This window comes from Apis florea, unplaced genomic scaffold (assembly GCF_048593485.1).
Source record: "Apis florea isolate Af1SG1 unplaced genomic scaffold, ASM4859348v1 contig_2291_pilon, whole genome shotgun sequence".
NCBI classification, from domain to species: domain Eukaryota; kingdom Metazoa; phylum Arthropoda; class Insecta; order Hymenoptera; family Apidae; genus Apis; species Apis florea.
This window is the reverse complement of record NW_028256553.1, coordinates 512,882-537,751: the sequence shown is the minus strand read 5'-3', so window position 1 is coordinate 537,751 and position 24,870 is coordinate 512,882. Positions and strand designations below refer to the sequence as shown.

Sequence of the window (24,870 nt, the reverse complement as noted above, 5' to 3'; positions counted from 1 at the left end):
TCATATTTATGTTTATTTATTATATTAAGTATATTTAACATATGGTTATAAATATTCTGTTTTAGTTTTTATCATGAAATAATATTAAAATTCTGTTTTTTTTAATATTATTTTTTTAATAATATTTATTATATTAAATATGTTTAACATGTTACATTTTTTTGTAATGATTAACTCAAAACTTCTAATTTTTGAATTATTGGTACAAAAAAAATCCTTGTTACTGTATTTTTCATTGATAAAATCTTATAAATGTTTTTCCAATTATATATTTCCACTTTGATATTTTGATGTGAAATTTTTATGCTTATAGCAATTTAAAAGATTTAAAGTCGTTAATTTTTGAATTATGTTATTATTGCAACAAATGTGTGATAATTATTCTGCTATACTTTTCATCAAAATGTCATTAAAATTTTATTTTTTTTAATATAATTTTTTTTAATATAATATGTATAGTATATATTTTTCTTATTTTTTTTTAAAAATGATTTATAAAGACAAAAATATGTGTAATTTTTAAATTTTTATAATTATAAACATTTCATATATGTTGAATAATATAACCATATTTAAAAATACATAATATTATTATAGTTAAATAATTATTCTTTTAAATATTATTTTAAAGTAAGTTATATATTTTAAAGAATAATAAAAGGATTATATGTCATAATCATAAAAGATTTAAAAATTAGTATTATAAATCAACAAAAAAGAAGTTTAAAAATCTTTTTTATCTTTTGAATAAATATTTTATTTATATCTAAATATTTTATACTTTATTGTTTTTTATATTTATATTTTTCATGCACAAATAATATATTTCATGTAAAATTTTTAATTTTATTTTATAAAAATTTTTTATAATTATTTTTTTATTTTAGTTCAAATTTAAATACAAAATTTAAAAATAAATCAAAAACATTCATAAAATATTTTAAAAATATTTAAAATATTTAGAATATAATTTTTTAAAAAGAATAAATTAAACAGAAATTATTTAGATTTAACAAATTATTAAAAATATTTCATGTTTACTATTTTACTGATTTCTATTTACTTCAACATGATATATTTTATATTATATTAAATTTTTTCATTTATAAAATATATTAATTTTTAATCCTAATTATAATTGATATATGATATTTGAATGATGAAATGATAGAAATGTAAAAAATGTGATTTTATTATAAGAATATCTATTTATATTTTTATGTCAAAATTTTAATTCTTTATCAAAACTATTTATATTATATATAGTTATATATAGTATATATAATTATAACTTTATACAATTTACATAAAAATTATTTATATTTTTCTTTTATTTTCAAGTTTTTGACATATTACATACTTAAAAATTTTTTTATTTATTTGAAACATATTAGAAAAGCAATATAATAAAATTAAAAATTATTTGGATTAATATTGCAAATAAATGAATTGTTTATTTTAAGAATATATGAAAGACTGCATATATATATATATTTATTCAAATATTAAAAAATATAATTAATAATCATTATATAGCACCAACTTGGATAATGGGAATCAATAATTTAAAGGCATGTTGAATATAAGAACTTGCATTTGAAGCCTATTTAGAAAAAATAAAGATTAATTTCTTAACATATATATAATAATAATAATATATATATAAGAGTATTTTTTTACCTCCATAAAAATCGTTGTTATATTAGAATTAATATTATCAGATTTGTCTGAAATTTCAGCGAGTTTAGATAAAATACTACAGTAAGTATTAGATAATATTCCAATTTGATTAGACAAAATATTTGTTAACTGAACTAATGAATCAGTTTCATTAACAGTGCTTCGATGTTCTTTGATTAAAAGTAATCCTGCAGTTTTATGAAATCTTTCTACAGAAACTGCTGTAAATTGTGCCAAAATAGAAATAGCATGTTCAAATATTTCTTGATTGGTATATGTCATAGATTGAGTTGTATAAATTTGTGAGTTTTGACAAATCTAAAAAATAATATTTAATTTTATATATATTGTATAATGTATCCTATATGTAATAGTAAATTTATATGTATTTATTTATAGTATAGAAATTATAATAATTATTTACCTCGTACAATTTATCATATGTAATGTTAATTCCAAGGTCACAAGTAGCTTGTTTTAATTTACATTTTAAATCTTTTTCATGTGTTTCATCATCATTTTCATCTTCTCCTAATTCACATAGTTCTTCAACTTCTTCCAACATTTTTTGTACAGAATTTAATTCATTTATATCTAAACTATTCAAATGCTGTTGTATTTTAATATTACTTTGTTTTGATAACATTTCTAATGCTTCTATATGAACAAGTCCTTGATAATCATCAAAAAGACTTTCAAAATGTACTTTTCTCATTTTTTGTTTTTCTTCAATTGTTTTTTCAACATTGTCTGCTTTTTCTTTAGCTTCTCGAAGAATCTGAGATAAATTTGGCTTGTCTGGCTCATTTATAAAAAAAGCTCTTTTTTTCTTCAATCCTGGATCACCTTCTTGTAAGACTTCCATTGTTTTTTTACCAATAGCTTCTAATGTATCTAATCCTCCACTCATAACTTTGCTTCCAGTTGATTCAACCAGTTTTGTTATTGATGATACACTTGATATAAAATTTCCAAATCCAAAAGATAATTGCTCTTTGAACTGATCATTTTTATTATCATCTGGAAATTAAGTTAACTAAAATCAAAATATAATAATTTAATTTGGCTAATTAAAAATACAATTAAATATATTTATCCTATATCATTCATAAATAGATATATAGCATATTCAGTAGAATTGAATATAAAACAACATAATACCATTAACTATATTATTTTGTTTTTCTTCATTAATAATAGATTTTGGTTCTTCAGATATAGTTATAGATTCTTCTAAAAGTGTAAGTCCTTGTGATACATGGCTAGTTAATGTAGAAACTCCAGCAGTAGCAGTATTAATTAACGAACTTACACCCCAATTAGCCCAACCCCAACTTGAAGAGTTATCGGTTTCTTCAGACAATGATAATCTTTTTAATACTGGTTGCAATTTTTCTTCAGTTAATTCCTCTGGTAATTCAATTGCATCTCCAAGTCCTTCCCAACCTTGAGGTTTAAATATTTCTTTGAATGTTTTATTAGATTTCATTTCTTCTGGCATTTCTGACTCAGTTATTTCATCTGTCTTATCAAACATAATATTTTCTTTTGTCATTGGTATATTGCTTTCATTAATATTTGTATTCATGTTAATTGTATTAGTTGTAAGATTAATACTTGGTATAATTTTAGTTCCTAATTTCTTCTTATATAACTTTTGTTCTTTATGAATTCTTTCTTTCTCATTAAATTTAGATGTTTCAGAATATAATTTCATATTAATATTCATTTCAAGAGATGTATCTATTTCATTATCTAATTCTATTATTTTATTATTATTTTTCACTTTTAAATTTATAGTATCAATATTGGTCTGTGGATCTTCTATTTTCTTGGAATTAAGAATTATAATATCTTCATCAATTTTATCACAAGTTTTGTCAATATTCATAATTGGTTGTTCATGTTTATAATTATGTGTATCACTAATATTGATATCTTTATCAAAAATTTTTTTGTCAATTGTTGTATCTATCATTGAACAATATTTTTCTTTCTCTCTACCAAAAGATATATTTGTATGTGATTGTCGAGGTACATATTCTGTATCATCATCAGATTCTGAATCTATTGTTGTTGGTAAATTCCATTGTGTTTGAATACATTTCTTTGTTGGTATATCATGGTTCATTTCCTCGTCAGCACTTTCGAAGTCATCACTCTCGGATGTAGCCATATTAACTTAATATAAAACACTAAATTATTGTTTCTTAATCAAAAATAATTTAGATAATTTTAGATTTGTATATAATAGGTTTACGATATAATCTTGATTTCAATTTTTGTATAATTTTTATAAAATTTGAATTAAGAAGGTTATCGTTTTTAAAGAATACTCGTCCATATTTGTACAATGCATATATATATATATATATATATATATATATATATATATATATATGTACACGTCACATGTCTCTTACAGAGTAAGTAACAATTTACATATCTATTTTGTAAAATTTATATCAAATTTGTAAATTATAAAATTGAATGCACTTATAAAATATTTTGAAACATACTTTAATTTCGTTTAATTTTAATATTTCTTTTATTAAAATAAGATAAAAGAAATAGAAATTATAAAGCAAATATGAACTTCTACAAATCAAATATATTTTTAAGTATAATTAAATATTCATATTTTTGATCGAATAAAAATTATATTAAAAATATGTTTCCATATTATAAATATTAGAATGTTATTCTTAGAATTATAATAAAATAAAAATTTTAATAATTGTATAAAATCGTAAAAATGTGAAATAATATTTATATAATTACTCCAATAATATATACAAATTAAATTATTATTAAAACAAAACAATAAGATTAAACAGCAATAAATAATTTAAGTAAAAAATTTAATAAAATTCTGATGACATTTGGAAGTTATATATTAAGTATAAAATAATAACGAAAAAAGTAAAAAGGAAGCATATGCGAATACCATCAGCTTATGAGACATTCTCTAAGGGGCATCGACGGATTACTATCAGTTTACTCATTCGTCCCGGATGTTCAATAATCTTGAGTGCACCTGCGATAGAAGTTGTATGGTGGTGCCGCCAATGCAATATAACGGAAAATATGCGAAACTATTGAAAGGGCATCGCGTTCGTCTGTTCCCGTCGTCGTTCGTGCACAGCGGTCAGAGACACGAGAGCTTTCAGTCTGTGGAAAGAGTAATTTGAGAGAAAGAAAGAAGAAGAAGGAGAATATGAAACTGGGAAGGGATTACGTTCGGTTCTCATCGATGTACGCGTTGAGGCGAAGAGGAAGAGAGAGTGAGTGAGAAGCATTGCCAAGCGCACACGGTATGAACGTTCAGTGGCATGTTTCAAACACTCAACATGCTTGTAGTTGGCGCGAGGTTGTAATATCGTTGAAACGAAAGAGTAGTTTGCGCGTATTCTTTGCACTTGAAACAACGGACTTGACAAAGTGTACAATTCTTACGAAGCCATGTTTAATTCGACATATGAACAAGCAAAAGTGTCTTACAGTAATCGTAATAGTGTCCTGCTGTGTAAGTAAAAACGGAATGAAATAACGTGTGGGGGAACATAAAGCGAATTTTGACATTCCTTCAAGAAGAAACGTCGCATTGATTTATATCTTTTACAGACGACGAAAGCAAAGTTTAATGTAAGAAGAAAAAGGAAGCATAGTGAAATGTAAGTACGCGACAGTACCGGCATTAGTGTGCATTTCTTAAAGCGGGTCGCAGCCGCAGATGCTGCCCTGTCTCTACTCTCAGAAAGTCGTTGTTTCTGCTACTCGAAAAGGAGAACGTGATTCCTACATACCGGAACAATTTACCAGTTTTTGTCTTTAAATTTACCAATGGAATCTACATCTGAATCATATTTACAAATGTTTGGCGTTTATGTATCGGAACAATATCGTAAATATATTTAGAGTGAACCTATTTTTTGATAGTGTAAAAGTATAATAATTGCATGAGAACAATAAAAATCGAAAAATGTGTAAAAAGAACATTATACACGTGATACGTAAAACCAAGGTCGAGATAAATAGAGGGTAAGAGTGTAAATAAAAGTGCACTATAAGTGAGACGACAAGACAGTGAAAGTGTTTTTCTTTTACTAAATTTAATTTTCTTAGTGATGTGAAGAAAGCAATTTAAAAAATTTTGTGCTATATTTTTTTTTTTTGCGATATTACAAAGTGACAGTGCGAAATTTAAAGAAAAAAGTGTTACAATAACGAGTACATATATGTTCCTGTACAAATGTAGAACCACGGTATCGTCTCAAGGCAAGATATCAACAGTGGACTTTTCTTTGACGGCCAGCTATGTTAACGGTGGAATTCCGCTCGAGAGGAATCTGAAGGCGGGGACTCTGACGTCACTCCGCTCATGATAATGAGGTATTCATGATGGCGGAGTAGTACATGAAGAAAAGAAAGAGAGAGAATGTGCGCGTGTGTGATATATAATGTGTATGTGTGTGCGCGCGTGTATAAGCGACAAGGTATGCTAAGTATTATATATGTAATATATACTATATATTATATATATTACATATTGTATATATGAATATACACATATATACATATACTTTCTTTTCTTTTCTGTCTCTTTTTTCTCTTTCTCTTTCTTTTCGATGAAATATGTATATGCGGGTATACGTATATTATGCATGTGTGCGTATGTGGTATGCAATACATCCTTTCTATCTCCATTCTACTGTATATATTGGTATATCAGTGTGTATTACTATTGTATGCCTTCTCTTTACCAATATTCGATTGTTCCTCTTTGTCTATCTTACATTAGCTATCTTTCTTTCTCTTTCATCAATACAGCGTGTATGTGGCACGGGGAGTATGTGCTCGCGCGCACAGATATGTGCCTGTCGACTGGTCGGTGATAGAGAGTTTTGGATGGATTTAGAGCGCAGTGAAATATGCCAAGGAGACGGAATGGGGAGATACCGCTTCCGGAAGGGTGGGACGTCGCACAAGATTTTGATGGAAAAGTGTATTTCATCGATCATAACACAAGAAAAACAACGTGGATCGATCCTAGAGACAGGTATGCCATTTTCTATGTATATGTTGTATGCATGCGTACACGTGCTAAAATAGCGAGTATATATATATGAAATTAAGTGCGTCTTTATGCAAGATCATATTTTTTGCGAATTTATACATAGCGAACGAAATTTTCTAATAATTAACATATATTATATGTATTCATAGATACATATAAATAGGAACACGAAATATTTTTCATTTTTTAAAATTATATTGCCCTCGTGTGAGCGCCCCTTAAGTTTCTTAAATGTGTGTATCAACTATGTGTATGCGTATATTCATACACCGAGGACTCGCCGCGCCCGCATTCCAGTCGCCAGGGCCGCCGCGTTCTCGATGAAAAACTCGAGAAATCTGGTGACCATGGTCGCATGCGAAAATAAAACTACTATTCATTTCAACATTTTGATGATAAAATTCCATTTTAATAATTATTGTATTTTAATTCATAGCAATTATGGCAATTAAAAACATAAAATTTTTTACATTGAATCTGATAATAAGTTTTTATTATTATAGTATAAAATTTATTTATTTTCGTATAAATAAATTTATTCTTTTATATAAATGAATATATAAAAATGTATATAATTTGGACATTATTTTTTTATTATTATTTTACTATTATGGTATAAAATTTATTTATTTTTATATAAATAAATTTATTCTTTTATATAAATAAATATATAAAAATGTATATAATTTGGACATTTTTCTTTTAATTGATTAATTGTTACTTATTTTTGATAATAAATAAAAAAGGAAAAAAATTAAATACTAATTAATACATGTGGTATAATAATTTACATGTTGAATTATTATATTTGAATCAATTTCTCTAGTTAATTATTCAATTACTTGTTTGATATTGGAATGCAATTAGCAATATTAATATTTTTAATATGCAAAATTATATAAAATTTTTTTTTTGATTTTGTCGAAATAACGAACAAATAAATAAAATTTTAATCTCATAATTAATCCAACGAATAATGCTTATTATCGAGTAAAAAGCTAAAATCTTGTTATAAAACTGGTTTACATAGCATAGTGTTCCACGTGTTCACGTTGTTTAGATTAATGTATATACGTGTAATCGCAGAGCGATGTAATATAAGTGAACCATCTTACGGGGTTAACCGGTATATGTATATGTATCTACTACATGCAACTGACCCGTACCTAAAAATAGACTTTGGTACAAGGGTATTATTCTTCTGATTTTGATGTTGTTATTAAGCATCAATCTCGTTATGCATATTTCTTTTCATTTAATTTTTTTTTTTGTTTCGAAATAATTATACATATTTACTTGATGATGCTTAAAAAAAATTTTATATAAAAAATATAAAATATTATGTAAGAAATTAAAAATATATTATTTGAAAATATATTTGAGATATATAAAATATTATATTTTACATATATATATATATATATGAATAAGTGTATTAATAGTTGAATTAACATTGAAACATATTAATATTGAAACTTAAAAAAAATTGAATAATTATAAAATCTATTAAATTTTCTAGTTTTATAGTTTATTTACCAAAATAAAAAAAAATATGAATATTATGAAAAAATTTAAACAATTAGCTTTTCAGCTTATCAAAAGAGTATTATAATACAAAGAGTAGTATAATACACTTTATATAGAAGCTCATTATACAATAAATAACATTAAGCATGAAAGATATTTCTTTCGTTTAACAAAAAATTCAAGTTTTTAAAATCCTATATGTATATTTTTATAATATCTTGTTAATTTTAAAAAAATGAAAAAAATATTAAACAAATTCTTGGAGTACTTTTCTATAATTATAATATTAAAAAAATAATAAAATAAAATAATTTATTATTAAATTATTAAATATTTAATTATTATTTATAAATATTTAATTATTATTATTTAAATTATTAAGTGTATATTACAAATGAATTGTTTTGATGCAACAATTTTAAATCTTGATGAATAATATTAATATAATATAATATAATATAATGTATATAATGTATATAATATAAAATTATTAACATTAATATTAACATTTTTTTACTTTATAAAAAAATTATTTAAATTTATTATTCTATTTAATACGAAAATATAATAATATAAATAAATATTTTTTTATTAAAATCTAAATATTAATGTGATACAAAAATATAATATTTTTAATATATAAAATTTTTTATAAATTTTATTGTGCAAATAAATTTTGTTACGGAGAGATTGTTCATATATTTATAAATCGCAATAAGCAATTCATTATTAACAGTACACAAGTAATATTATATTTAAATAATTTTTTGTTTAACTGATCAATTCAAATATAATATATTAATACCATCAGTGTCTGTATATCTATATATAAAAATAATGCAAATTGAAAACTATATATATATTTTATATTTTAAATATCACTGATATAAAATCAATATTTGTTCACTCAAATTATCGTTCGGAAATTTGAGCACAAATTACACGATCTATGTTTGCTGCTGTTTTCGTTTGCACATTTGGCACGCGAACAACAGAACCGATGTACGGTTATTTCGTATAATGACGAAATTTCGCGTTCCTCGAAATCTCGAAATTTCATTCTCTGAAATTACTTAGTTTCTCTCACTGCCTCTCGCCTCTGATTCTTTTTAAAAATTCTTTTTTGAATCGAATTCGCGTTTATTTCATTCGTCCAGTTTCTTACTGTGCGTTCCTTATGCACTGCAATGTATGGTATTTGCTCGACATCTGTGTTTAGGAAAATTCTTTCGATCTCTCACAAGCGCGCATGCTCACAACTGCTCTCTCTGTCTCTCTTCCTCTCCATCGCATTCTTTTGGTTGGAATTCGATGTCGAGCAGATGCCAACTATTCGTATATACATACAATATCGTTTCATGAATTTACGATTCAATATGCGATTGTTTATAGATTTATAAGTATATAAGTTGATTTTTTAAATTCTTATTTGAAATTCGATACGATCTTAATTATTTGATTATATTTATATAAAATGAAACATAAATTATTTCTTTATACGAAGACTGGAAGAATATTCTGAAAAAAAAGAGATAACAATTGTTTCTCGCCTGCATTATGCAATATTCTAATTTAAAAAAATATTATTATATTATATCCTTTTAAAAATAGTGATTTGGATTTCGAAAAATTATTCTAAGCGAAAGTTATAAAATATTTAAAGGGAGAAATTATGTTAAAAATTTTATTTTTGTTAAGTATGATAAATTTTATATTATAATTCATGTTCATTATACAAAGAAACATTGAGAAAATAATATTTATTTCTCTCGAATTTATCTTATGCTATTATAATTGCAAATTAATAGAATTAAAATAGTTTGAATTAGATTTTTTATCTTACTTGAATTAAAGAAGAAAAAGTATTTGTTTTAACATATTTATAAAAATATGAATATTGATTAATTATAATGAAATTGAATTTGACCAAAATTTTCTGATATAATTTACGAAGTTATCATTGTTAGCGCAAAGAAATAAAGGGATGGACAGCATGATATTGCGTACACACATGCATGACCAAAGCCATGGCACGAATTACGAAGCAATGTTCCCAAATTTGGAAATTCGAGACATTCTTAGGCTATGACACATCCATGTACAGAGAATGAAGGCAAAGAGATTCCTGTAAGCTGAGTACTATTATTTTCTTCTTGGAATTTTTACGCTCGAACACGTTTCAAAACGACTCGGCAACTCGACCGTCTCGCCATCAACGCAAACAGTCATTATGTCGTTAGAAATATTTTCAGCTATCATTCGTAATCACGATTTATATGCTTAACCGGCCTCTACGTGACCCATCGTAGAATATTCTTCTTGCCCGTCGCAATTAAATGCTTTCAATTCGTTTTTGTATATTTTCACCAATTTGATTAACTGTCTCTTACTATTGCTTGCAATTATTTATTCTGATAAACTTTTAACATTTTAAATCTAACAAACTAATGAAAGATACGTGGAAAATAAATTGGAAATAAATAATGAATTTTTTTCAAAATAAAATATCGAAAAACTCACTTTGGAAATATATCATGTATACGATCATTCAATATTGAAGCAAAAATCAGTAAAGCAACAGATATTTCATTTAAAAAATAAAACAATGCAAATAAGAAATCATTAGGATAATGTTTTAATTCTTCTGCATATGTGTATATGTATATCAAGATTCATTCAATTATTATTTTTTGTTAGATTTAATGGCATTTTAATAAAATTGCAAACGATTTTAATGATCACTTAACATTTTTTTTTGATTATTTACTTCTATTTAAAATAAAACAATGAAAATAAGTATAAAATATATAAAATATAGAATGTTAGATTATAGAATAAATATTCAAAGTTATCATAGTATAAACATGATTATATAAAAATAAACATCACGATTATGGTATTTAATTAAAAATATTAAATAACCAGATTATTTGCCTAATTTTTTTTTTTTTTGGTAATAGTAGCTAATAATATTCAATAGTCGAATTGATTTATAAAAATAGGTTGAATAGATAAAAATATGAAAATGTGATCAATATTCAACTTACGCATTAATACTCAATTAATGGGTCAAAGCTAGATATATAATCGAAGAATACCTACGCAATTTACATGCCCATATATACATGCTTATACTACGCGATTGACGTTACATTCAGGGCCGTGTGTTTCATCTAATCATGAAATAAATAACCACACCTGCTTTCCAATATTCTTAAACAGAAGCGAAACTAATGAAATTTAACGATTGGATAATTTTCATTCTAATTTATGTTCTTTTTTATTTTAAAAATAGATATCATATTTTTATTGCATCGAACATAAAATATTCAGTTTGATAACATTTCCAATTTTAATTCCGATTCTTTTTTTATATTTTTAAAGATATATAACTTTAACTTTAGCTTCTGATAAGAATCTTATTTATTATTTTAACTATATAACTACATAACTATTATAAGAATGAAAAATTAAATTTAACATGGATCATAATATCAAAGTATTCCAAATTCTTTTAATGTTTTTTTTTTTCCGTTGATTTTTTAACTGAAATTTAATTAAATGAAATGAAACAAATATTAAGGAATATTTAACAAAGATCTTTTTTCATTCCTCCTTTTTTTCTGTGTTCGATAAAATACAAAACTTTAAACTTTGAATTTTAATTGAGTTATATTGGTATTAAATTTCGAATTCTCTATTTTATAAATTATCGATTCTAGTCCCAATTTTTTAATTCTTATTATTGATGAATTATAAAATGAAAAGATTAATTAATATTAAAAATAAAATATTTTTGTGTATTATAATTCTTTCATAATTATTTTCCTAAAAAATATTTAGAAAAATGAATATTTGACATAGATAAAAGAAAAGATTAAAGAAATACAAATGTAATCTTTTTAATTTTTGTATAATTTGTTATATATAATAACAATAATATATTGTAACAATAATAAAATTGTAAATTATCTTTTATATTAGAAATCTTTATTATCGTGCAACAAATTCGATTTTCATTTGATTATCATCGTAAATTAAAAATATCTGATATACATAGTATATTGCGGAAGATTTCTGCAATTGAATGTTACTGATAAATAAATTAAGTAATATCTTATATATATCTAATAAATAAATAGAGATTATAATTCTTATCGTATGAAAAATTAGAAAAAAACTTTGCACTTCAATATAATTTATTATATTATTATTTTTTATCATAAATGTGAAATTATATTTTTTTTTTTCAATGAAAGCTTAAAATTTTTTATATAAATTGATTCTTCAAATTATTTAATGTAAAAGATCTAAAGTAAACTAATTTTAGATATATATATCATATATGTCATATATATCATATGTTATACACAATTCTTTTTACATATAAAATATTACATTAAAATATTGTATTTTTTTTCTTTCCTCTTATTAACTTTGAAATAAGATATTCTATTTCCTTTTCGTATAGATTTTATTTAAAAGAATTGAAGAATCGAATTCAATAATCAATGTATAGCAATATAATGTTTTCATCAGTTCGCCATTCTATTTCATGAGTTTGCAATACATCTAGTATAATTGAAACAGACGTGATAGTAATAGTTATTTTATGCTTCCTGTCGTTGTCATGACTTCTGTTGTAATTTCCCTTGGTAAACATCACTTCTTAGCTTCCTTCGTAGAAGATTAGTAGTCAGGTGAATGTATCATAAACGCAGCCTTTGAAATTTCTAACAAATGGTATGTTGATAGAGTAGCGTTACATTAGCGATATACATATTTATTGTCTCGATATAACAATACCATATTGTCATTGATGATGTGTTCATTTTTTTGTGTTTTTTTATAACAATGCAAAAAAAGGACATTTATTGTTATACGAAGAGATATTTCAATGACAAAAATAAAATCTGTATTGCATTTTTCTCTTTTTGTTATGATATATTATATATTGGAATAAAAGTAGCTTATATAAGTTCATAAATTCCATGTTATATCGAAATATCATGTTTTAATATTGTAACTTATTAATTTTAATAATTTTTTCTATAATATAAATGATTATAAGATGACGAATTGAATAATATTTGAAAAAATGAATTATCATCTTTTATTTAGATAAAAAAATTATCATTTAATTATTTTTATAATACTATTTTATTTATTTAGAATAATTTTAATGTTGAAATATTTATAAATTTTGTCAATGTCAAACTTTCTAACTATTTATTATTACTGATTTACTTCGTAAAGAAAATCGTAAACTTGTAAGAAAGGATTTTATTATTATCATTGCACTTCGCAGGTTGTAATGTATATAGCATAACTTTATCGATATAGAATCTATTGCATTTGTGCAATTTTTTAACATTCGATTTATCTCAAAGTTAAATTTCCTTCTTCTTAAGTTGCCATTTCTACTGCGCCGTCTCCAATGTCGTTTCTCCTTTCCTCTTGCCCCTTCAACTGACCCCCTCCTCTCTTATTCACGTTATTTCTTCGTCATGATGTACATTCTTGACCCTCCTTCTCCTTCCTCCTTCGTATTGTAGGACAACGGTGCGGTAAGGCCAAGGGCACATTAAAACGTGAATCACGCGGTGGAAAAGGAATTAAGGAATTGTCAGTGAAATTCTGTATCGACAACTAATATTTTCAAAGCTTTTATATTATTTATGATGACGTTTAGTATTTTCTTGTCGTTAATATATGTACAATTTTCTAAATATTTAAATACTTTACTTGTTGTGATATATTGTAATATATTGTAATAATATAAGTAGCAAAAATGAAAGTTTCGAAAAAATTTTAGCTTGTTTTTTTTTTATTAGTTTCATTTTGTCACACTGAATTAATATAATGACAGTAAGTAAATATATCGAAAAGATAAGTAGCTAAATTTACAAATTCATTTTAATGTAAATAAATAACTTAGGATCACAATTCATATAAAAATAAAAATGTTTGTATATAAAAATAATAAAAAAATATATAGTACAATTTATTTTTTTACATTTATCTTAACGTGTTATATTGATGAATAAGAATTATATTGAATATGTGTGCAAAAGTAATATTTAGGTTGAAAATTGTTGTTGAATAAAAAAAATCATTTTTATATACACATATATTTGTATTTTGTACGCAAGAATATAATAATTAATAATTATTCATGAATTATTTAATTTGTTATTTAATTCGTATATTACATTTTTAAATTTGAAGTAAATTTAATTGAAATAAATCTTGATTTTTCATGTGTCAGTATATCACAAAATTTATCACAAGCTAAAACTATAAATAATAATTATCTTCAAAGTATAAAATTTAGAATAAAAAACAATTTGTTAATAAAATCTTTTTAATATTGTAAATTTTCCATTGTTATTTCTCAATGATAAAATAATATGCTCTTTGAAATTTTAAAAAATTAATTTTATAATAATTGTATCTAAAAATTATTGTAAAAAAATAATTATTTAAATGTAGTACAATTTTTAGATATTTTTAAATATTTTTATGCTAATAACAGGTATATACATATGCTTAAATATATATTATATCTATGTACATGATTTAATATGAAATGAACGACATTGTTCACACGCTATCGTGATACTAAATATAGAAGATATGCATATGATAAAAATAAAATTTCAAGGCAACGAAATTATTAACAAGTATTAGCAAAGAAATATAGTAAAAACGAATTAATAGTTATATTATTAAAAATTAAGTAATAGATAGTTTTGAATGAAGGATAGAAAAAATTCGATGATAAAAAAAAATTATTCAAACATATGCAATCTCTCTTTCTTTCTCTTGCATTGTAATATGTACTTGTTGGTATTCGCATTCTTCTTGTGCCGATTACCGATTCCATTTCACTTTCGACACGATAAACTCGAGTTGGTCGCTGGCCTCTGGAGGTCAGGTTATTTTGTATGCAAGATATAATCTCGTTGTTGCGCATACACATATGAAAATATGACAGTATTTGATCAAAGTAATTTTTTATTTGTTATTATTTAATATATTTAGTAATCATTGTTATTTATCTAATTAATTGCCTAATTAATGCCATTGTGTAATTATTGATGGGAATTTTCAGAATAGAAACAAAAATAATTAATTAAGAAAGAAGAATAAAGGAAAAGCCATTTTCAAGGCAAAAATTTAAAAAATAAAATCGATAATTTAACAACGTATATAATATGGAAAATTACAGGCTCGATTTTACGATTTTTCAATATTAAACTTTTTGAATCAAGGCTAGTTTTTATTTTGGTGAATTCCTCTGTGAATCTTGGAAATCTTTTAGGATTACGCCATAGTTTCGTCGGTATTCTTTGATCTCATTGCCATTAAAATACGAAAACAATCGTTATCGATATAAAAATACAATGCACAATAAATGTAAAAAATATATATATTTAATAATATAAATTACAAACAAATATGTCATTATTTTAATGATTCAAAAAAGTGAAAAATATTTCAACGATGAAAAAATTTAAATATAAATTAAAAAGTTATAATGGTATTAAGATAAATTTAATTTAGAAATATATTTACCTGCAAAATTTGGATAAAAAAATGCGGAAATTGAATTAGGATCAAGTACATATTGATTTATTTTAGAAATTAGAATCGAATAATATAATCTATTTATTTACAAATATTAAAATTTTCGATAAATATTAAATAAAATTAAATCTTATTTTTAATTCATATGATTTCAGAAAATGTTTTATGTATTATTGTATTATTTCGAGCGACTTTACTTTAATGATAATTTAAATCTTTAATAAAATTTTGACATCATAAACCTAGTGATATAAGTCGATTATAACAATTATTTTTGGAATTATGAATATGATGAAATATTTATTCTACATAATTATATTTTTAATTTTTTTAATTTTACTAAACAAGCAAATTAGTGTTTATGTTTAATTAAACTTATTTAATTTCATAAAAATATACATACATATATACAGTATTTCTTACATATATGCATAGATATTAATGTACAAGATATTTACTGTTCTTATTTAACTTATTTTTCTTGCAAATATTTGTTTTATAATAGAAATGGAAAAGAATGAAAATCTGCTATTTTTTATATGATTATAAGATTTTTTTTTTCTAGTTCTAATAATGACGAGATCTCGCGTGTTGAATATTTTTATAGTTAATTGAAAAAAAAAATATGCCTTTAAATGTGAATTAAAGATTTTTTTTTTTTTTTTGTTTTAATTTCAGATTTACAAAACCTCAAACATTTGCAGACTGTATCGGAAACGAACTTCCACTTGGATGGGAGGAAGCTTATGACAAACACGTGGGTGCATATTATATTAATCATGTCAATCGTGAGTATCATATCAAAAATATTTTTTTGTTCAATTACACCAAATTATATTAAAAATTTTAGATTTGAATATTTAAAAAGATTTTTTTTGATCATTATATGATCAAATAATAATTCGATTATTGTATTTATAATGTAATTAACTTATAATATAAATTCGTTGTTATTCTTAAATGTTATATTAAATAATTTTTTATTTATCAATATGTAAAAAATTTGAAAATAAGTATATTTTTGAAAACAATTCTCAAGAATATATATATATATATATATATTTGCAGATTTATTTTAGTTTCTCATAAATCTTAAATCAAAAAAGTCTTATCATATGAAATATATATCATAAAAGAAATAATTATAAGTATAAAATTATCATTTTGGAGGATTGGAAGATATATTCTTAATCTTTTATTTCTTTCATTTTATATAATTAAATAAAAAAAATTTCAGAGACGACGCAACTCGAAGATCCAAGGCAAGAATGGCGAGCCATTCAGGAGGCCATGCTTCGAGAATATCTTCAGACGGCACAGGATGTACTCGAGGTAAGTTTTGAAAAGTTTTTTCAATCATTCTTAAATACGTCTGAATCGTCTATGGAAACGGATATTTAACAGGAATGTCAATTCCTTCTTAATATAATAGTTTAAGTTAAAATCATTAAGTACATATACATATAGTAAAATATGATACTTTATCGAATAATATATATATTCTAGGAAAATTGATACATTCTTGAAGAACAATATTGTAAATCGAAATGCTCGAGATATTATTACATGTTGTTCGAATTGATATTTAGTTTAACTTTGAGCTCTACTATGTAAAAAAATAAACTTAAGTAGAATTAACTTCTTCATTTAGGATCAAATTATATAATTATATCGTCTGCTTATTTATGGATAAAAAATGTGCATGTAGAGTTGAGAAGTTTTTTCTTAAGAAAGATTAGAAAATATTATATATATTTTTAACGGTGGAAATTGAATCCAGATGTTTTTCTGTTATGAAACAGAAATTCCTTACTAGTCCTTGTCCATTCTAAAAATAGAACAGTTGAAAAATAATTGATCACTTGTTACATTTTAATCAATATAATGTAATATATGTAATGTATGTATATGATACAAGTTTACGTTGATATATTTGAAATTTTCTTAATTTTTTTTTAAAAGTTGTGAATATTGAAACTTGTATACAATTCTAACTTCCATTCATTTATATATTGCAAAGATTTCTCAATTATTCATGTATTAATTTTCATTACGATGGAAAATTAACAATAGACAGTAACATTCAATAATGCAATATTTATTGCATTTTTTGTCTCTTCAATTCTTATGTCGATGAACCTCTGTTAGTTGAGATTATGAATAACGAGGGAACGATAAACTTTTAAACGAGGGACGGTAGAATCTCTACACAGGAAGTTATTTCGTGAGAAATCATGTTACTTCCGGTCACTAACTGTTTCCTCTCGTCTGTTTGTATTAATATCTGTCGCTAGATTATGGATTAAATAATTTTTTCCTCTCGAGTCATGTCAAGTTTACGTTTTGAACGTCATTCAAAAAATAAGTTTTTGATTATGAAATTTGTAGATTGTTATTATACTACTGTAATTAATGACTAATAAGTTAATCCATTTTTTATCTTGAAAAAAATGTGAAAAATCTTAAGAGAATAAGATTAAATATGTAATCAGTTAAAAAAAGGATTAGTTATTTAAAAATCTTAGGAAACACATTTTGGCAATATTTTATTTTAACCTATTCGCGGAACGTGAATTTCCATAAATGCCAAATGTGCAAAATTTTCGCTGCCACTGCGAATATTTTATATTGGTCTTGCAGCTACTTCTAGTTCTTTTCCAATTTCAATTTATATTTCATTCATTTCTTCTCTTTCATATTTTTTTATAAAATATTCATAAAATAAGTTATGATGATAGGATAATTTCTAGTTATTTTTGTTAACTTTTTTTATAAAGTTTTTTAAAAGTCATTCTTTCTTTTTTACAATTCTACAAATTTATAGTTTAGTAATAAATTTTTTGCATTGCTAGGAAGAAACGCACAAAGATCAGTTTACATTATCCGCATAAATGTGGAGCAGTAGTGATGCGATTCCATTCGAACAAACATTATTATATGCGGTTCATAATACATATTTATTTTTAGGAATAAATCAAGGTTCGAGAGAATATTAGTGAAATGTATATTAAAGTGAAATATTAAAAATCTAATAGACAAGAATGTACAGAAATTTTAATATGTGACGAACCTTTAATATTTTTTACATTATAAAAATATCATAAAAATGATTTAAAAATTATGAAAGATTTCTATTTGTATTTTTATATTATCAACTATATAAAAATTATAAAATTTTCTATATAAGTAATTACAAATAAAAGTATATAAGACTGCGACGATCCTCCAAAAGCTATTTTACGACTTTTTCGCGAATTCGCCGTTTGGAAAACATTGATATTATAGATATATAATATAGATGATATTTGCAGATGAATTTTCTGCACGAGGTCGCGAAAAGAAAAGAAAGATGGTTTTTCACGTGGAACAGGTCAGAAAGAGGGAGAATGTCGATGTACGGTATATTTATTTCGGTCGAAATACTGTTCGCGTGATGTCATCGTCGATTTTCGAGATTGGCTCGCGGCTTGATTCTAGTTTCGAGATTGTCTGAAGATTTCTGAGACGAAGTGACAGCGTAATTTGAGGAGCAAGAGGAATTCGTCTCACAGATTAAAGAATAACTCGTCTCGCTATCTCTTATTTTTCTTTTTCTTTTTTTTTTTTTTTTTTTTTTTTTTCATTGAAATATATGTACATAATATGCATATATTTTTATACGTATATAAAGTATTTCATGATGTAAACATGACGTAACTAGGAAGAGAAACGTGAAAAGATTCTACGTGAAAAAGATCAATCATGATACATATGCAAAATAAAATTCTTTCATTCGAAATTCTCGTATGAAAACTCGTCAAATAAATAATGAATTTTGTTAATTTTCAATCAAAAATTTAAAATTATAGAAGAAAATTATATTTATTTTTTGAAATTATATTTATAAATATTAGGTTGTCCCTTAAATTCTTTTTTTTCTATTATTAAAATCTATTATAGAAATTTTTTCTAATATTTTTCTTTCATAATCATTTTATACACAAATAGTGAAAATAATTTTTCGCTCAATTTAATATTAAATAAAAACTAGAGAATAACTAGAGAAATAATATCGTGAAGAATTAATTTCTTCAATAATTATAAAAGTATAAATTGCATAGAGAATGTAGCTCAAATGTTGAAGAGTCGAGAAATCGCGAAGAACTTCCGGTCGGAAGTTGTCGCGTTCTCCGGTAGTTGTTCCGCCACGACGACACGTATTCATGTGTCAGGGCAAAAGGTAATCGATCGTCGAGACACGTGTTTCACGAGGACTCGTCATAAGGCTTCCTTCCTTGGAAATTTCACGCGTTAAGTAGATAGATACGCACGTTGCATGTAAGTAATATGCTATCACAAGTATACGCAATTGGCTTGGTCGATAGCTTGCATTCCGATAAATAGTCCTTTCTTTTGCTTCTTCTATTGCGTTTTCACGTATTTTCTTTTGTATTTTATGTCTTTCTCTTTGTCATAATTTTCATACGAAACTGCGTTTTTTTCGAGTAATGGATCATCTGCCGCATTTTGGATTATTATCCTGCAACAATCGTAAAAAACATTCGTCAATCATTGATATATATGTATCTCTAATTATTTAGTGTAGTTACAAACCATTGATTGTGGATGAAGATTTTGTTTCTTTAATGTTTTTATTTTGCAATTGAAGGAAATAAGTAAAATTGTAGTTGTATATAATTATAAGGATATAAAAATTTGACTGTATTTATTGTTAAAAATTACATAAGTATTATATTTGCAACAATGAGTTGCTAACTTTTTGATTAAAGTAAAAAATTGCAATTAATTAGTATTTTTTTCATATATAAAGTATATGTATATAACAAGATGTTAAAATAATTTATATCATATTCAAGTTCATATCATATGAATTAAAATTATAAAATAAATTTTTTTGATTCATTATGTGACGCAATTTTAATAAACAATTTCCGTGACATTCCGTGACAAACTAAAGAACATCGATGACACGACATGACGTAATCTTTAGGAATTTCGAAAGTTTCATACAGAAAAATTCAAAGATGAAGATTAATGTGGTGATTTATTTATTGAAAGATTAGATGATCGGTATTTTTTAATTTGTGATCCAATAGAGACCAATTAAATCACATTTTGTGATATTTCTCTATTATTTATTAATAATAATTAATAATAATAATTTTAAATTGCAACAGTAAATTTGAAATTCTTCAATTTCTAAAAAAAATTATTATAATTATTCTAAAATAAATTATTATAATTTTCATTTTAAAATTCATCGAGTTAAATTAGTTATAAATAAATGTTAGTATTAATGTAAAATGTTATTTTGTTATTTTAATTGGCACTATGAATATTCAAAAAATAATAATAAAAATAATACTAAAATAGAATCTTGTTTTAATATATTTATATTAATATATAATTATAATATAATAATTAAGAATAATTATAAATATCCATATAGTAAATAAAATATTTTTGAAGAAATTATTTATGTATTTATGTATTCTTGGATTTTCTACATATGTAGATATATAAAAAAATCATAATCGAGATAGACAACAGAAAAAACTAGGATATACCGTAATACTTCCGCTAATTTATCTTTTTAAATAATTCATTAATCTAACTGGGTTAGTGTTTTCTTCACGGTATTTAATTAATTAGTTGAGTAGATTTAAAATAAAATGAATCGTATAGATTTTTTATGTATTTTAAAGAAAATATGTCATATAAGAATACAAAAATACAAATTAAAAACTAAAAATTTTGTTTGAATTTTAAAAGGTTAATAAAAAAAAGGAAAGAAGAAGAAAAGAGAATAATGAAAATTTATGTGAAAATAAATTATAATAAATGAATAATCCTTAGATTAATAGATTCGTACAACTTAATATCATTAAATATTATTAATAGTTATCGGTGGAATGAATTAAAATTATAAATTTATTTAAATAATCATAATTTATTTGATTATTAATTAAAAAAAGAGAAAAAAATCATATTGTGAAAAATCAAGGATTTTCAAAATTTGGAATGTAAATTGCATAATATAAATTAGTCATCTTTTCTTCGTTGTCTCTGTTGATTCATCGCGTTCAATATTTTTCTTAATTTTTTCACATGCTCTCGGCATGCTCTGCTGGTTTCTTTCCTCTTCTACAATGTCTCATGATTCTCGAGGTAGCAAAATGTGCAAATAGAATTTTAATTGCTATTTATTTTTGTTCGCTAAGTTCTCGTATCGCTCGTCATTTCGCGTCTTGTCGTCTTACAGATACAAAATCGATTGATGATATTATTAGAAGGTAATTTGTGAATCTAAATTAATAATGTAAAAATTTCAAAAGAAATATTATTCGAATTGTTTCGAATTTCCAAATGATTAAAATTTTCGAGATTAAGTTTGATCAATAAATTTTTGGAGATGTTGCAAATCACTTAAAAATAATTATTTTCATTGATTTTATTTTATTCAATAACTTACAGAACTTTAATTTTTTATTTTTACCAAATGTTTTTTATTAAAAATAATTTTAAACGAAGAAATTAAAATTGGGATTAGATCTGCAATCAATTAAAGAAAAATCATCATTTTTTTTTTTTTATATATCAAGAATTTATGTTCATGTAATTGAATTCAATTATATATCTCATTTTTCAAATTATGTAGTGTATTAATTTAATACATTATGTTTCTGTTTTCATTGATTTATATAACTGAAGAACGGATATTATATATAATATACATATGAAATAATATTCGACATTAGTTCATAATATATAAAAACTGTTAATTTGAAACTTTGTTGAATTTGAAAAGTTCATTTTAAAAAAAATAAGGAGTTTTACTCTATAATTAATAGACAATAGGTTTCTCGTGACTATTCTTATCACTGACCAGTCTCAATTCATTCTTGTTCACATTAGTCTATGCAAACGAAATAAAAAGTATCATTATTCCTAGTAAATAGGAACAATTAGCCGATGTCTGACTTAATTTAAGACATACCAACAGTTTAATGTTCCAAAGCAATATTGGCTCTATCTAGTTATGCAAGCACAAGTGTGCTTGTCGAAGAAAGTACATATATCGAAATACATATACCTTTACACTCGAAATACTACATACTTATTACATATATATATATAACAGACGTATTTCACCAAGGACATTCTTTTGCATCTGCATATATGCGTCATAACGGTTTTGCAGTCATTGACATCGTCATTGGTATAGTCAGTAGAGCTAAATTCTGATCAATTTTTTTTAAATTAGATTTCTAAATTTGTTTAAAAATTTCTTTTAAAGAAACGAATTCAATATAAAAATATCTATAAGTGGAATAACATTAAAATGACGTTACGTAACCTTTATTATCATGGACATCGTTCCGTTCGAACGTATGTCATCGAATCTCTTCGAGGATGATTTTGATGTATATGTATATGATATATATATATATATATTATATATTGAAACTGGATTTTTAAGAAATACTTTTCTCTTCAAAATCGACTTTAATAATCGTATCGTGAGATTATATGGTTACGATGCTGTATGCCATTCGATATAGCGTGGGTCGGCTTTAAGACGACGATATCTTGGTAAACGGGCAAGCAGACAAGCGAACGAAGCAAAGCAGGCAAGCTTGCCACGAGAGATTGGAATGTCTCCCGTCCGTTCGAACCCTGTCCCCCTCCTCACTCTTCCTCCTCTCCTTCCCTCCGTAGCTCCTATAGTGGCCGCTGCCAGTGACTTCCTCTCTCCTCCCCCGCTCTGTTCTCTCTCTGTTCATCTAATGTTATATTCTTATTTCGCTGAATCTCAGTGTGCAAGGTAGCGACGAATAGTAAGAAAGAGAAAAACAGTCAAAGACGAAAGGAATTGCTAGTGATGGGCTTAACTTATCGTCAGCGGTCGTTTTCATAGTTTTCAAGCTATTTGGTACTTCGCAATTTACATGACATGCTCGCTGTTAGAATTCATGTGTGATTATTTTATTTTAAATTATATTGTTTGTAAAATAATTGTTTAATAATATTGTTTTTTAGATATAACTTTTTATGGAATTATTTCCTGATTGAATGATCTTTAGATTTCTGTTAAAAAATTCAATATACATAATTATGATTTTAAATTTATAAAATACAATATATAAAATAGTATTTATAATCAATATATATAAACATAAAAAGTTGTATTTTTTCAATAAAAGTAGAAGAAATATGAAGGAATTTGCCTTGAGATTTGATTTTAGGATCTTTAACTAGCAATTATATGTCAAGATATTTTCTTGTTCCTTATTCCTCATCATTTCTATATTGCCTATAAAAATTTCAATTAAATTTAGATAATAATAAATGTGTTATAAATCCAAAAAATTGATGCATTCAGCTTGTGAATATCATTAGTAGAATGATAGAAGGAAAGAAAAATAAATTATGAATAATATAATCTGGTGTGGAAAAAATATTGATCGCTCGATAAAATGTATACCTTTTCTAAATTTAAATGCATCTTGAAGAAAAGATGCCAGTTCTCTCAAGTCTACAGTCTATCTTCTCTCAGGCTTCGGCCCTGGATATTCCGTCCTCGGCTGCTTCTTTCATTCTGTCTCTCTCTGTCTGTATCCTTCTGTCTTCCTCTTTTTTTCTCTCTGTTCCCGCGCGAATGCGACCCTTTTGGCGTAGTGGCTACCGGTGTTACGCTCGTAGGGCCCCCAGGCGGTCCAAGAACGGATTCACGAAGAGCTACGAGGACTCCCGAGGGTGTACGATCGTGTGCACGAGCGGATGTGCTACTGTCCTTCGATACTCTGGATGATGCCCCCGTGGTGCTGCAAATCGACTATACCGTTTACTCTTTTGCGCGCGAAAGAAATAGGATGACCAAGAAACACAGAATATTATCGTTATATAGCAATGTGGCTCGCATATTTTTATCTTTTTTCCCATTATGTATATAATACATATTCCCATATTTTATATAATACATTGTTTCAAAACAT

The 24,870-nt window shown here is 24.6% G+C and overlaps 2 protein-coding genes and 1 long non-coding RNA gene across 7 annotated transcripts in view; 1 reads left to right on the top strand and 2 right to left on the bottom strand.

Annotated features, from left to right (window-relative positions):
* Positions 1 to 1,477: 1,477 nt before the first annotated feature.
* On the bottom strand, positions 1,478 to 4,841 carry LOC100868825 (protein FAM114A2). 2 transcript variants are annotated; one of them, XM_086903259.1, is made up of 5 exons: positions 4,628 to 4,841; positions 2,842 to 3,861; positions 2,105 to 2,700; positions 1,681 to 1,998; positions 1,478 to 1,603 (listed from the first exon to the last, which is right to left on the bottom strand). In XM_086903259.1, the coding sequence occupies exons 2-5, from the start codon at positions 3,854 to 3,856 to the stop codon at positions 1,529 to 1,531; spliced, it is 2,004 nt and encodes a 667-aa protein (XP_086759385.1). In that variant the 5' UTR covers positions 3,857 to 3,861; positions 4,628 to 4,841; the 3' UTR covers positions 1,478 to 1,528. The 2 variants fall into 2 exon arrangements, with proteins under 2 accessions (XP_086759385.1, XP_003689677.1); XM_003689629.4 differs by lacking the exon at positions 4,628 to 4,841 and having other exon boundaries at positions 2,842 to 4,192.
* Positions 4,808 to 24,870, top strand: part of kibra (WW and C2 domain containing protein kibra) — a 42,411-nt gene continuing 22,348 nt past the window's right edge. For 2 of the 4 annotated variants that reach the window (XM_086903258.1, XM_012495155.3), the window contains exons 1-4: positions 4,808 to 6,072; positions 6,511 to 6,739; positions 16,553 to 16,662; positions 17,112 to 17,206. In XM_086903258.1, the coding sequence (XP_086759384.1) occupies positions 6,612 to 6,739; positions 16,553 to 16,662; positions 17,112 to 17,206 (333 nt within the window). In that variant the 5' untranslated portion in view covers positions 4,808 to 6,072; positions 6,511 to 6,611. Of the gene's footprint in view, positions 6,177 to 6,510; positions 6,740 to 16,552; positions 16,663 to 17,111; positions 17,207 to 24,870 lie in introns of all 4 variants that reach the window. The other 2 variants (XM_086903257.1, XM_003689596.4) reach the window with 2 other exon arrangements.
* Positions 19,447 to 24,699, bottom strand: LOC147658281 (uncharacterized). Its single transcript, XR_015290720.1, has 2 exons — positions 24,360 to 24,699; positions 19,447 to 20,393 (listed from the first exon to the last, which is right to left on the bottom strand). It is a non-coding gene; the product is annotated as an uncharacterized LOC147658281 (long non-coding RNA).